This window comes from Tupaia chinensis, unplaced genomic scaffold (assembly GCF_000334495.1).
Source record: "Tupaia chinensis unplaced genomic scaffold, TupChi_1.0 Scaffold000054_1, whole genome shotgun sequence".
NCBI classification, from domain to species: Eukaryota; Metazoa; Chordata; class Mammalia; order Scandentia; family Tupaiidae; genus Tupaia; species Tupaia belangeri.
The window spans coordinates 7,915,440-7,931,089 of record NW_006159512.1 but is presented as its reverse complement, the minus strand read 5'-3'; the positions used below and the strand labels follow the sequence as shown (position 1 = coordinate 7,931,089).

General features: G+C 47.0%; 1 protein-coding gene across 2 annotated transcripts in view; it reads right to left on the bottom strand.

Annotated features, from left to right (window-relative positions):
• Window positions 1–5,958: 5,958 nt before the first annotated feature.
• CHST11 (carbohydrate sulfotransferase 11) overlaps window positions 5,959–15,650 on the bottom strand; it is a 321,098-nt gene continuing 311,406 nt past the window's right edge. For both annotated transcript variants that reach the window (XM_006141427.2, XM_006141428.2), the window contains exon 3: window positions 5,959–6,892. In XM_006141427.2, the coding sequence (XP_006141489.1) occupies window positions 6,038–6,892 (855 nt within the window). In that variant the 3' untranslated portion in view covers window positions 5,959–6,037. The remainder of the gene's footprint in view (window positions 6,893–15,650) is intronic.

Below are 15,650 nucleotides of genomic sequence, written 5' to 3'. Positions count from 1 at the left end.
ACAGAGAGAGAAAAGGAAAATGAGACAGCCACCAGGCCCTGGGCTCAAAGCACGACTGGCCACGCAGGAGTCCAGTGCCTCGACCACCAGGGTACCTGCAGGCCCCCCAAATAGTCTAATACCAAAACTGCAGGTAAGTTCTAACTGGAGAAATGAGAGCTCTTGCCGAGAAAGGGCATGCTGACATCTTCCACTAACGATTCTGTCTCAAACTATTTTTGTCCACTAGGAGAAAGATCAATTCTAGACTCTTCTGGGCCTGAAAGGGCAGCCTTCTGGGCTGCAGGCCTGACAGAGGGCACACGTGGCAACATCAGAAATGCTGTGGATCTTAGGAGGCATCGGCCTCACCCCGAGAGGCACGACTATGGCTAAGATGTCATTTGCCTCCCACTGACATTCACAATGTCCCAGATGAGACAGGGGCTGCTATGACCGTTACTTCCCTTCACTGATGAAAAAGTCATGACTAGTGTGTTTTCTATTCATCTTTTTCCCCATTTATTTCTTTCATGAGACTCCGGAGAGAGACGGATGCACAGTGGTGGTGGGGGGTCACCCCCAACATGGTCTTCATGCCATGGTCCACCACCAGCCTCAACCTGCCAGCATCACAGGCATGTGTACACCTCCACCACATAGAGGGAGCCCTCGGGACTCGGACCCCAGACTTTCTCCAGTGACTTCAGCATCATGGGGTGGTTACCTCTGTACCACCACAGCTCTCTGCTCTAATTTAAGTTGACTAAGACCTATGGTCTGGGCCTTTCCCAAGCCACCGCAGCTCTCCTCTCTAATTTAAGATGACTAAGACCTATGGTCTGGGCCTTTCCCAACCAGAGGGGATCATAGCAAGGAAGTGATGACACCAGGATGTGTGGGAGCCAGGCCACCAGGGGTGAGAACCAGCTGTGAGGGGGCGTATTAGAAACTGTACGTGCATGTTTGAAAATGGGATATACTTTCTCAGTATCTTCATATTAAAATGTGTTTCTAATTTTATTAAAGTTTCTTTTTTTCTTTTGTTTGTTTTAGGGTGCATGTACTTGTAAGAGGTGGGGGGGGGAGAGAAATCACCCCCCGGGGGGATGGCCACATTGCAATCCCTTCTCGATTCTCTTCTTGGGATTTTGGGGATGCGCATGCACACATGCCTGGTGTGATTTTCAAGCCACCGGGTCTAGGACTAGAACCTCACAGCCACATGGGATCCAGCACCTTAACCTGCACACCATCTGCTGACTCCTGTATTGTTAGTACATTTTAAAATTCAGAATACAGTAAAATAGAAAAACAATGTTGAGCATGATTTCATTGTAAGAAAAATAGAAATACATCATTTTTATCAATAAAGCTAAAAGGTGTCCATCCGTGGATCTGAAGGAAGTTGTAAGGGGCATCAGAAAAGCAGCAGATGTGGAATTGGAAACTTGGGGCTCGAAGTGCAACCTCTTAGCATGGAGCCATCGGCATGGGACTCTGAAGGCACACAGCTAGGTTCGAATATTGGTTCCGTCACCAAAGCCTGGTCACCATGGGGAGTCCTCGCCTTATTTTTTGCCCAAGTGGTAGGACTACATGATCACAGCAGGCTTTCTAACATATCACTCTACAAAGAGTTTATAGAAAAAATGGAATGAAGAAAATCCCCCATTCATCCAATAAACAGAAGGGGTATGACTCTACGGTGGTCTTTTCCGTGACCGTCTGCCAGTCCGCATTTCCACCCTCGGATTCACACGAACGGGGCCTCCCACATGCCCAGGGACAAGGCCCACCCCACCCCTACATTCTTTTGTTAATGAGCCATGAACAAACCATACACAGAAAGTTTTTTTTTTTTTTTTAACCTTCAATTTAATTGAAGTTACTTAGAAAAATAATCAGGCTTGAATGGCTTTTCCTGGAGGAAGGTTCATGAACATTTCACGCTTTTGTTGGCAATGTGGAATTCAGCTTTCTTTAACAGTACAGTAAGATACAGGGAGAGTTTTCTACAACAGGCCCTCTACTGCATACAAATATGTAAAAAAAAATCACATTCCACAAAGATGTTCAATTATATGTTCATATGCCATACTGACATGCTCATAACAGTATGGGTAGCCCCCTCTGTACCTAACAAAGAGTAGCAGAATGAGATTTGCTGGTTAATGGCCAAGGGTCAAGCTGGTTCTAGAAGGTTCTGTTGCCTGTTGATAGAGTCCACTGGATGGTGATGAGAAAAAGCCGGGGGATGCTGGTGGTGGGAACGGGGGGAAGCGATGTGGTCAGTCCTGCTGACGTACTGGTAGGCAAAGAAGGGGTCTGGTCACCAGGATAGCACAGAATGGTGTGGCTAGCATAGTCCCTCTGCTTCTGGACAGGCTAGAATAGCGACTTCTACAGTCACTATCTCAGTACTAGTCTGGATCTCACTGGCTGAGTGTGCCAGATATGGACCCACACACTTGGAGTCTGTTCTGGAACTTTCTGGTAGTGTGGACTAGAATTTTGCCCTTCCATGTCTTTACCAGCAGGAGGACTGCTCCAATGGCATTGTCACTGCCCGTGGCTCTCCTGTGGCCTTTAGATCCCGAACAGCAGGAGGGCAAAGCTCACCTGGTGAAGAGCGACAGGGAAAGTCCTCTCTGAGACCCCTGAGACCCCGCAGGTCAGCAGAATTCCTTTTCCCCAGACCAGCTGGGGAGGGCAGGGGGAGGAGGAGCTGCAGGAGTCAAACCCTGGGGCTGATAATCTAGAGTTTTCCAACCAAAGGGAGAGAGTAAGCAGGAACGTCCTGGTAAATACTACCCTGACTGTACCTGGTTTTTAAAACACAGCAGCACCTTTGAAAAGTGGCTCAGAGATGGGATACTGCCTATACTTTTCTCCAGCTACGCATGCAAGAGAACGCATCCCAAACGCTGCTTTTTACAGAACACTGCCTTTCGTCTTCCAGGCCCGCTTCACTGATGGATTTCTTTAACCAAGGACACAGAATACTTTCTACACTCTGCAAAACAGTTGAATCCATTTTTTTAAAAAGTTCTATGGCATTAGAAAATCAAATGTGAATAACAAACAAAACACGAGGAGAGAGAGAGAGAGAGAAAGTCTCTCTTTTCAGAAATATATGGATGCATTATCCCCTGAAGGACAATCTTTCTCACTTAAGAGAGAGAAGCCAGTTGAAAGGTGGCTGGCTGCACACAAGGCTGAGTGAGCTCTCACAACCCATCAGAGATGAACACAGACACGCACAACTGGGCAAGTCTACACGTATTTCTTCCTAAAAACCAAAAAGCACAGAGTGAACAATTCTAAGGGATATAACTGAAGTAGCACTCGTCAAGAGATCGTCTGCCCCCACTGAGCAACCTTTAAGGCTTGAGGAGTAGGGAGGCGCTCCGGGGCCGTCTGCACAACTCCCCGTCCTCCCTGCTTTCTGTCCACACCACCCAAGACTTCCTTCCGATCCATGGGGAGGGCTGGAATGGTGCTCTGTGGCAGTATCCAGGATTAGAAGAACCACTGCACTTAAGTCCGAGTTTAATTCACGGATCAAGTACCACTGTTGCTAGAAACCAGATGGAACTGTGGTGCTGGCTTTCTGTTCGCTTTGATTTGTTTGGAGGGGACTGGGGAGGCCGTTTTTATCCTTGGAGACCTCAGACGTGCTAAATCAATCTAACCAAGGTATGTTCTGTAGAACACCAGCTCTGTGAGATGATCTGCACAATGAGAGTATCCGGGTCATGGAACTTCAGAAAACCCTTCTGAGTCCGTGATGCTTTGAGGATTCACAGTGCACAGCACACATTCAAGGCTCTGAAAAGTCCTACAGGGAGGAAACTGACTTAATTTGGTTTCCAATGATGTATGACCACAAGCCCTTATCTTTGCATCATGCACACTTGCCTCCTAGAACCCAAGTTCTGTAGAACACATCTTAGGCAATGCTGGACAATCTGTTTGATTAGCAGAAGCCCTATTTCTGAGAACAGTGTTTCCCTGTGTGGAAATGAGGTCCAGAGCCTCAATTCCAGGGACAGCCAAGGTCTGGCACTCTACTTGGTAAAACACATTGCATAAATCTCTATCCATCAAGGATACAGTTGCTGTGCCCTTCACAAAGGGGACAGAGTTTGGAAGAAAGTACATGACATTTTATAAATAGCTTCAGCCACCCACTCTGGTGTCCATCTCACTCCCTTTAAATAAAATAATTTCTTCGGTGAGATGTTGCAGCTGCTGCTCACTGAGCTCGCTGTGAGCTTTATGATACAATTTTAATAGTTTCTGTGAATAAATTATTCATTTTTTGTCTGTTTAGAATATTCTCACCCCCTTCACTATATATTGCATCGAGAACAAAACAAAAAGCAAAACTTACCCACACCCCCTCCCCACCTCCCCTATTATTAGAACTATATTATTATTATTATTATATACAGTATCTGCTACCAATTCATTCACTAGCTGTAAGAGATGTGGCTCAAACGTCAACCAAGATGCATTGCAAATGGCTGGAAATGAGAAGTGTGTGTAGGTGTTGATCAGCAAGGAACAGGAAATGGGAAGTTTCCAGCCTCCCAGGAAAAGATCTGGGAGGTGTCCTTGCTGCTCATGAATGGCTATCACAAAGGTGCTGATGCCTTGGAGCCCCTGGAGGATGTGGGAGGGTGTATGTGTGCACGCATGTGCCTGGAGAGCCCACCTTTGAACTTCACGAGGGGTATAAACACCACGCCATTACAAATTCCCAAGTGTGAGTCCCACCATGGCCTTGCACTATTTAATGGGGCAAACAGGAGAAAAACAACATTTCCTCATTGGGAGGTGGATATTGGGCTGGAGGTGATAGTAGGAGGCACGTGGGCATTCCCCATCTCTTGCCAAGGCAGACATCACTAATCAATCACAGCACTCTTCCATACTGTGCCTAAGGAATCCATTCTACGGCTCAGAGGCAGACACTGCCAATAAATTGGAGTGGGCACATGACAGGAAACATTTCTGCCATCTCTGGTGTTAGGCAGTGAACTCAGGACTCTCATAAGTTAAGTGGCCTGCCTCAAGCATATAGTTTTCAAATTTGGACCATAAAAAAATGCAAATTTTTAGGGGACCTTCTGGGATCACTCATGAATAGTCCCAACCTCACATAAAGTCCATGAATACCAGGGCTTCGCTCACTGTCGAGCTGGATGCTCTGTGTCTGTGGAAAGCTTCTCGAGGGCAAGACTATTGGGTTTGTTCAATGCTTTATGGGGCCTACGGTATAGCAGATGCTCAATAAATATTTGTTGACTATAAAGCAATAGCCACGTCCCCTTCACCACAACTGGCACTGCCAGTTAAAAAATTCTGTAAAAAAAAAGCCTATTCTATCAGACTGCTAATTCTGGTGACCAAAATTGCTATAATCAGCTCTCTCCTTGTGTTTAAAAAAAATCACATTTCTTTAGTGCAAGGGACTTTCAGGTCGATTGAAATTGGTTTGGAATTAGTCCCTCGCAAAGATGCTTTCTAAGTGCGACAGCAGCCTACTTATTTTTAGCATAATTTCAAGAATGGTGGCATCGGTACACATCACAATGGCTGTCATCGCACAACTCCATGAGAGGAGAGTAAGAACATTCATGCCCCCAAATGAGCTGTAGCGAGCAAAGCATGAAACATAGATTTGTTCTGGAAAGACATTAGAATTTTGCTGCCACAAAAAGAGATCTATACAGAGACGATGTTAAATAACTATAAATAATATTAACTAGAATTTATGGAATACGCAGTTCATGGAAGTCACCAGAACACAAGGAAACCTTTGAAACAGTGTTGCAGTATTCACTTCAAAGACAAGGACAACCCATCCCATTCCCCTGCAAAGACAGCTGTCCTTCCCCACCAAGGATTTTAAATAATTCTCACTATGCTGCTCGCAGCATCACCCCCGAAGAAATATTAATTTACAAAATAACCCAATATCCATATAATTCTTTTGACAAATAAAAATCTTAAATTAAAAAGCATGATTCTCTCCCTCTCCCCATCCCCTTTATTCCAATTTCAGGTAGCTTGGCACTGAGTAATTGAACATTAAAAAATCGAGTTTGTAGACTTCGTACAGCTGCGTTTGGTGCTCTGAGCTGATGTTCTGGAAGAATTCTGTGGTCATTTCATCAGTAGTTCTCGTAGACTTGGCATAGGTGGGGAACTTCAGGTAGCTGCCCACTCCTGCCAGCTGCAGGACGTAATTAGAATCCTCTTCCAGTGTCTCGTACTTGCCCACGAGGTCGTAGTGGATGTGGCAGGGGTGGCAGAGGGAGTAGACGGTCTGCCAGTGTTCGTTGAACGGCTCCTCCCGCTGGGTGTGGGGGTCGATGAGATAGGCCACGAACTCCTCGAACTTGACATCGTCCCCTTTGCGCAGGGCCTCCTGGGTGGCGTTCTTGCGCTGGCGCTTGATGATCTTGGTGCCGTATCGCTTGTGGAAGGAGGTGTTGTACTTCTGGGTGAACTTGTTGCGGTAGGCCGACACCAGCCTCTCGAAGGGCTCCCGCACAAACAGGAACTTCATGTAGCTTTTCAAGCGGTGGTTGATCTCTGGGATGCTGTACTGGTTCAGTGTCTTCAGGTTGGCCGAGACATGGGCCTCATTCGCCGGGATCTCCATGGGGTCGCTGTATTTCCCGCGCCCCGTCAGGACCATCATGAGCCGCTTCCAGTTGGTACAGGCCACCTTGGGCACGTAGCAGTAAATGAGCTCGTGGTCCTCGTCCACCACCAAGTGCTTCAGGTCGTTGGGGGTCAGCACCCGCCGCTTGCGGCTCATTGCGCTGTTGGCTCGGCAGGTGTCTGTCACCTGGTCCCGCCTCATCTGGTGCAGGACTGCGGTGTTTGAGAGCTCCAGCTGCAGAGGGGACACAAGAGGAAGAAGACCTCAGAATGTGTCTAGACCATTCCCACCTGGCCACCAGCAGGTCATTGAGCCATCCATGCTAAGAGGCATTCAGAGCTTACAATGTGCAAAGTGCTCCGCTCAGCACTGTCAGGAGACAGACCCCACATGGTCACAGTCCAGGAGGCACCAGGGTGGAGGGCTAGCAGCCTAGGGAAATGCAAGGGCGATGTGGGTGCTCCTTTGAACACTAAGGACAGAAGTCACTCCTTGAAGACCACCATTTACCATTCTAGTCTAAACCAGTCCTCCCAGTCCATAGAGAAGAGCAAACACCAGACCGCTCTGTCCTGGTCTGCCACACCCTGGCCTCCAACACTGGGTGGGAGACTAGGGACCTTCGGGAAGTGCTGACACCCTACTGTTCGCTCAGCACTGCCTGCCAGCGATCACTCGTCAACACGCAACACGGCCCTTCTTTCGTATAAAGGGAATTTAATGTTCACTGTGGTCAAAGTTACGGAAGAGTGAGGAGGAGGGCATAGGGCTAAGGAATAGCTACTCTGGAGTCACAGATGATGTGGAGTCCTGTGTGCTTCCTGTTCCTGAGAACAGAGACATTCATATGTGTGTATTTTGGGGTTCTCTGTGGCCCAGTAGTAGCCCACTTTTCCAGCCTCATTCCCACTCCTTGACCCTTCACAACCTTCTGCCCTTTTTATTTTTTCCTAAGAGATTTTTGCTATAGGGTGTGTGTGCTCAGCAGAGAGATAGAGAGACAGAAAGAAGGACATGACCATCCAGGGAGGAAGGCCACATGGCAATCCCTTCTCTTCCATTCTCCTCTCGATACCTTAGGCACGCCCACACATGCACCTGGAGTGAGTTTTAAGCTGCTGGGCCTGGGACTCAAACTGCAATCGACTATGTGGGAGTCTAGCAACAGAACCATTACGCCATCTGTAGGTCCCCATTCTTCTCTTTTTGGCCCAAGCATTGCCTGCACTGAGCCTGGGATGCCCCCACCCCCTGCCTTCTCTGCTGCTACAGACTTGACAGTGCCTCAGGGCCCAATACACTGCCCAGCCATGCAAGTAGAAGCCATCAGTCCCCCTCTGAACACCCACAGCACTGAGTGTCCTTTGCTGCACAATACCCCAGTCTTCGTGACTGTTTCCTCAAATCCTGTGGCCACTTGCCTCATAGGGACAGAGTCACCAAGCCACCGCCTCCTACAGGCCAGACTGTGGGTGGCCTTGAGTCCTGGGCATGCAGGGGATCAGTGAAATCCTCCAACCACCAAGTCAGTAGAGCCCAGGGCTGGCACTGCCCTTCCAATGCTGAACCACCATCTGCACCATTTACCCTAAAACATGCACGGGGCAACGGGGATGGGGCTAAATGAGGAACACTGATGAGTTTATGGGGGACCGAGGATACTCCGGGGGCCAGCAGAGGAAGCCATGGCACCTGCATTAGAGAGCTCTGTGCCTGCCTCCTCTCTGCCCTCGGGGTGACAATGATGGTGACGAGGGTGATGGTGACCATTGCCAACAGCCGACAGTGTGACTACAGAGCTCCTCTGGATGAGGCACCTTCACATGTGATTTAAGTCCGTTTCCTCAAATCTTCTTAGTCATTGAACTAGACGCTATTACCACTGGAAATGCTCATACTCAGGGGAGGAAGCAAGCCAAGACAGGGGGCTGATGCCTTGAAAAGCCTATGTAAGTGGGGCTGGCAGGTGGCTTGGTGGTTAAGGATGCTGGACTCCCACGTGGCCGGCTGTGGTTCGAGTCCCGGACCTAGAGGCTTGCTTTTTCACTTTCCTTCTCTGTCTCTCACTCTGGTCTTCTCTAGTCAAAAATAAATAAATAAAGTTAAATAAAATAATTCTTAAAAAGAAAAGTCTATGTGTGAATAGCAGGTGATTCCCTCACTGCTGGAGCCTCAGGGATAACTGAAGAGAATCTGGAAGAAGCTGTTACTGCCTTTGACATGCATCCTCTTTGCAATCTGACCTTGATCGCTCCTCCCATCAAGTAGAGACCACTTCTCCAGCCCTTCAATGTGGGCTGGCTGTGACCTGCTCTGACTAGCAGGCTGTGGTAGAAGCGAGGATCAAGTTCTGGAGACCATGAAGTCCTGTGATTCCTATTCTCCACTCTCTCGGAATGCTGTCCTGAGATAGCCGTGCTATGAAAAACCCCCATCTAACCTCTTGGAGGAGGAGGAGGAGGAGGACCGAGGCAGCCCAGGCAATGGCCAGCACCTCTCGGAGACCATAGCTGTGTGAAAAAAGCCAGGTGAGACCAGCAGAACTGAACGATTGCCTAGCCATGGAACTGTGGCAAACAATAATCTCTGCTGTTTTAAGCCACTAACCTTGGGAGTGGCTGTAACTCAGCAATGAATAACTGAAGCAGCACAGCTGGAAAGGGTGTCTGGGATATGATGCCAAGACCATCAGCAAGAGCCCAGAGAAGCAAGGGTACCATACACATTTTAAGTTTCCACTTGGAAGACCTGAGCTGATCTGGGGGGGGAGGGGTTCCCAAATGGGGAATAACTGATAACTTACTGACCTTCAGTTATTCACAGGTTAAATGTGACCAGTCTGGACCAGCAGTTGGCATAATGGCTATGTCACTGGACTCCCACGTGGTCGACCACAGTTCGAGTCCCGGACCTGGTGGCTTAAACTCACGCCAGGCGCGAGTGCGTGCGTGCCCAAGATCCCGAGAGGAGAATGGAGAAGAAGGGATTGCGACATGGCCATAACCCCAGGGGGAAATTTTTCACATTCTGTCTCTCTGTCTCTCTCTCTCTTTCTGATGAGCACACGTGCCCTATAGCAAAAACCTCTCAAAAAAAGAAAAAAAATGTGACCAGTCAACAAGCGTATCTCCACTATACAGGGCAGAACAATAATCCGTGTGCAGAGAAGCCTGGGCTACTAAGTCACATGATCCAGTTTCCGTATCAGTCTGATCCAAGTGTGGAGCCTGAATCCTCGCCTACACGGTGGAGATGATCACTCACACTCCTTATTGGACTGGCGTGGGGACTACAGGGAACGAACTTGTGAGAAGGCCTAAATTAGTGGACACACCGTCAGTATCGTTCCTTCCTTTCTTCCCTCTCTTGACTCTGCCTGATTTCTCTGTAGAAAGAGGAGGTAAAGCCAGCTGTGGTAGTGCGTGGGCAGTGAATGCGATAGTCTGTGATGCTGAGGCCATGTGGGAAGGTCCCACGCTTGTGCCCTGAGGTCTCCTCTGTAAATGCCCATGATTCTGGCTGGCTGAGGCTGGGGGTGGATTATGGCATGAAGACCCTGTTGGGAGTGCCCTCTCCCTTCCTCTCAGGGAAGAAATAAATTAATAACCTGTTTAAAAAGTTAACTTAAAAACAAAAAAGAAATAATAATAATAATAATAATAATAATAAGGCAGTTAGTTATTTGATTGCTGGGTCTTGGCTATCTTTTTTGGGGGATAGATTTTTGTTATAGAGCATGTATGCTTTCTGAAGTGACAGAGAGAAAGAGAGAGACAGAGAGACAGAAAGCAAGAAATCATCCCCCGGGGGAATGGCCATGCTGTAATCCCTTCTCCTCCAATGTCCTCTTGGGATTTGGGGCATGCATGCACAGGTGCCTGGAGTGAGTTTCAAGCCTCCAGGTCTGGGACTTGAGCCACGGTCGGCCAAGTTGGAGTCCAGCAACATAACCATTATGCCATCTGCTGGTCCCTGGAGTCTTGGTTATCTTTAATGTTGAGGAGAGCCCAGTTCCTTTTGGATTCCCAGCAATTGGTCATGTGTTCTGAGACCCACAGAGAATCTTCCAGAATGTTCTTCCTCAATGTCTGAGCCTTTGCATTCCTTTACCTTGCTGAAATTTTTCTACAAGGACACGATACCCAGGAACAGTGAGCACTCATCAACCCAAATCTCTAGTGATGTTACCTTTGAACTCTTTATAAGTGCGACTGGAATATGCCAAGAAATACAGAAGACAAGCTGCAGAATTTCCTAATTTCCCTCATGTGCAATGTGTATTAGGATGATAATTTGAAGGGCTTTCAAAAAGTTCACAGAAATGCACATTATTCAAAAAACTGCACATGGATTTAAACATTTTTTTGTACCAACATAAACTCATACTTTAATTCCATTCTTCCACAAACTTTTTGAAGTACCTTCATAATACCTGACATTTATTGAGAGAGTGCACATTGTATGCTAGGTACTGCTTGAAATGCATTACACGAATTAATGTATTTGATGCAGTCAATAACTCGAGGAGTAGGTATTACTATAATCCCTGTTTTATGGCTGCGAATCTGTGAGACGCATCAACACACGAAGAGAGTGATGTGCTGAGCGCTTCCTTGATCATTATCACAGGGAGATCCTTCCAACATCTTTTAAGCTGTGCTGGTCTCAGCATCTCCCTCCTGTCAATGGGGAAACAGGCTGAGACAGGCTGTCTAAATGCCCCAGGTAAGTACTTCTGTGAGAAGCAGAACTGGGACTCGAACCACATCTTAGGATTCCAGATCTCAAGCTTTTTACACCATAATGGCCTAGAGTGCTCTCCCTATTGAATGTAAGTGCACCTTTCCACAGCTATATCTCCAGTACTTGCAAAAGTGCCAACCAAATAGCAGGTACTTAATAAATGTTTGCTGAGTGGCTGTATGAATTAGTTAATAGGGAAGCTTGATATGTAGGTAGAAAGGCCCTTCTGTAGCTAAAGAAACTTCCCGACTGTTCATGGATAGCAGAAAGTCCTTTAATAGGGGCTGTACTGGGATGAATAGTATCCCCTGCCAAACATATGTCCACCCAGAGCTCAGACTGTGACTTTATTAGGAAACAGGGTTTCTGCAGACATTAGCTAACATAAGGTCACACTGGTGTGGGTGGTACCTAAACCAATGGCTAGAATCTTCAAATGAGAAAGCAAAGCCACAGAACCATGGAAGGAGAATACCATGTGAGGAGTTAGAAGCTGCGACGCGGTGTCTACAAGCCAAGGGATGCTAAGGATTGCTGGCAACCACCAGAAGCCAGGAAGAGGCAAAGAAGGATCATTCCTAGAGCCTTCAGAGAGAGCATAGCCCTGCCAACATTTGATGTCAGACTTCTCCCCTCCAGAACTGTGAGAGATGAAACTTGGGTTGTTTTTAGCAGCCAGTTTGTGGGCATTTGTTATGGCAGCCTAGGAACCTAATACAGCAGTCGAGCATTTAATCTGTAACTCTGAGCAAGCTGATACTAAGGAATAAATGTGTAAGAGAAGATAACATTATAGACAGTAATATTTTTTAAAGAATTATTTACTTAATTTAATTTATTATTGTTATTACTTTACAATTTTGCTATAGGACATGTGTGCTCACCAGTGAGAAAGAGACAGAAGGATGGAAAGTGAGAAAGCAACCTGCCAGGTCTGGGACTCGAACCACAGTTGGGCATGTGGGAATCCAGTACCTTAACCACCACACCACCTGCTGTCCCCCACAAGAATATTTTTACATAGCAGAATAAGCAAACTGTGCTAGGGAACTAGGGAGAAGGAAGAGGATGAGATTTGAACTCAGAAGACTGCAGGCTTGATCCTGGGTCAGAGACTTAATCTTCTGGGCCTCTGTTCCTTTATTTGTAAAATGAGGATAGTACCTCCAACCCTGAGAGGAGTGATGAGGGAATCCAGCACAACAGGGTTCAATGTTTAATAAGCAAGATGGACCCCAGTAAGATTTGGACAAGGCGCTGCAGACATAGGGTGGTTAATATGTATGCATTCTTTTATGGAAGAAGAAGAAGAAAAAAAAAAAACCTACAAAAGAAGGCCAGGAATCTCAAAGACAAATTTTGTCAGCTTTGTCATTTTGCTGCAGGTCAGCACTAGGTCACTGAATTCAATTAATATTTATTTTGAATAGAAAAACTCTGACCTTTGCAATTTCTGACTTCTCAGCAGATGTATTCATCACCTTATGAGTATTAGGGAACAACATTAAAAAAAAAAGAAAGAAAGAAAGGAGAAAGAAAGAAAAAGAAAGAAAGAAAGAAAGAAAGAAAGAAAGAAAGAAAGAAAAAGAAAAGGAAAGAGAAGTCATCCTAAAGGAAATGGAGGGACTAGGAAGGGAACGGACCCCATCAATTTTGCCATTTGAATTGCTAAGGACTATTTTGGAGGCAATAAATTACTAAGGTGAGTGGGGGAACAAGGGGACCTCCCCTTCCCCCGACTAGCTCTTTTCAATTGGAGACAATTTCCGGGCCTTCTGAATCCCCTGGGAGGTAGCATGTCAGTTAATATTGCAGTCAGGACCAGGAAGGCAGGAAAAATGGAAACGATACCACGGTGTTATTTTACGTGCAATTACAGAGGCAGAAATAACTCAGGAGGGCCTTGACATGCAGCATTTGAGATGTCTGTCTCTTCCATTTCCTTCTTTTCCACAGCAGTTGAGCAGGCAAATGGTGCACCTGCCACAATGTGGCCACCACGCTTTCCCCAGGAAGATTGGGGCACAGGGCAAGTGAGTGTGTCTCAAATCTGACACATGGCCGGGCCTCTGCTCAGGGGAAGACTCTGTCTGGACCTTGGTGTTTATTTTATTTTACTTTATTTTCAGATGTTTGCCATAGGGCACGTACACTCACTGGAGCAGGACAGAGACAGACAGATGGAGGGGAAGTAAGAAATCACCCCAGGGAAAGTAAGAAATCACCCCCGGAGGGGGAGTGGCCATGCTGCAGTTCCTTCTCCTCCATTCTCCACTTGGGATTTTGCACACAGACATGCACGTGCCCGGCAGTAGGCTGGATCCAGGAATCGAACCACAGAGTTGGCCATGTGGGATCCAGCACTTTAGTCATCATACCACCTGCTGGCCTCAGTGTTGAATATTTTAAAAATATATTTTTAATTTTTTAAATAATTTTTTATTTTAAAATGAGCGCTGACTTAAATGATCAAAACTGTTCGGTGGTTGGTAAAGTCCTGACTTGCTTTCTTGTGTGTTTCTATGCAAAAATGAGTCACGACTTCCCAGATGATCCAATCTGTGTTATAAAATATGCACAAAGGCAGGTAATATAAATACAAGACCACCACAAATGCAACTGTTCAAATGAACACCATCCATGTGATGGGCGACGTTGTTTCACTGACCTAAACCTGCTGGGGATGTGGAGGCGAGCACTCGCGGACGGCTCTGGGGCACTTGGGAGAACAGTCTTCTTCCTCTACTGGCTCCATGCAGATCCCACCCCTTTCTCATCCCTCGTAAACCCAGGACCTGGAACTTCATCTGACCTTGACCAGGAATAAGGTCATCACTTGTACATGTCCTGTTTCTGCCTGTTTCTTATAAGCCCAAGATACTCCACATGGAGCCATGGCCCAGCCAGGTGGTACAGTCTGTAGGACACTAGACTGGGAGGCTGGAAGCCACACGGCTGACTGTGGGTTCGCACCCCCAGGTCAGCCTGAAACTATCCCGGGTCGTGTGTGGGGGCCTGAGACCCTCAGGAAATGGAGGGCTGGGAGTTCTGGTGTGACGAGACCCTGTGGAGGGTGCTTCTCTCTCTCTTTCTCAGTCGTGAGCACACACCTGCACGATCATTTAAAAACACATGGAAAATTAAATTAAATTAAATTAAATTAAAAATGGAACTCTGTGGTGCTACTGAGACCATTGCGAGTCCACTACCAGGATTCCACGTAGCTGGACTAGGGTATTAAGGAAGGGCCTGATAATCCGAAAATGCTCTAACTTTTGCAAAAGATGATTAATGAAATAAAATCACAAAATTATTTCATATATGGAGCTCCAGACCCCCGGGAGCACTGAGGGTGCCTGGGATTTTAGGTTAAGAAGCCTGGATTGGGGCCAACGGGTGGAGGAGTGGTGAAGGCACTGGCTCTCACATGGTCAACCACAGTTCAAGTCCTGGATCTGGCAGCTTGAAAAATCACACCGGGCACATTTGTGTGTGTGTGCCTAAAATCCTGAGAGGAGAATGGAGGAAAACGGATTGTGGTGTGGCCATCCTCCCCCGGGGGAAGGGGGTGATTTTTCACTTTCCTTCTCTCTTCTCTCTCTGGCAAGTGTATGTACCCTATAGCAAAATCCTAAAACAAACAAAACAACAACAGAAAAGAAGCCTGGATTAAGGGGCACCCAGGACAGGTCAGAGGGAAGACAGGAATCCTTTGCTGCAATGCTAAGATGGAGCAGGAAAGATTTCTGATGGCGGCCTCAGCTGTTCTGGAGATCACCATGTTTGTTCACAAGGCCAACAACTTGTTAGAATTACGATCAGGGAAACAGTAACTTCGAACTTAAAGAAATACGAACTGTGGGGCCAGTAGGAGGCATGGTGGATAAGGCAACAGACTCCCATGTGGCCGATTGCAGTTCGAGCTTCAGACCCAATGGCATGAAAATCACAATGGGTGCATGTGAGTGTGTGTGCCCAAAATCCCAAGAGGAGAATGGAGAAGGGATTCAGGTGTGGACATCACCCCAGAGGTGATTTCTCACTTGCCCTCTCACTATCTCTCTCTGTCTCTCTCCAGTGAGTACACATGCCCTATGGCAAAAACCTAAAAAAACAAAGAAAAGAACAAAAACGGAATGTCAATCTGGTCCTACTGCTGTCTTGCCTATAGGATGACGTTCTTGTCCACAGCCAGGGCTGACAGGGCCTTCTGTAACTGACAGGGCCTTCTGTAACTGACAGGGCCTTC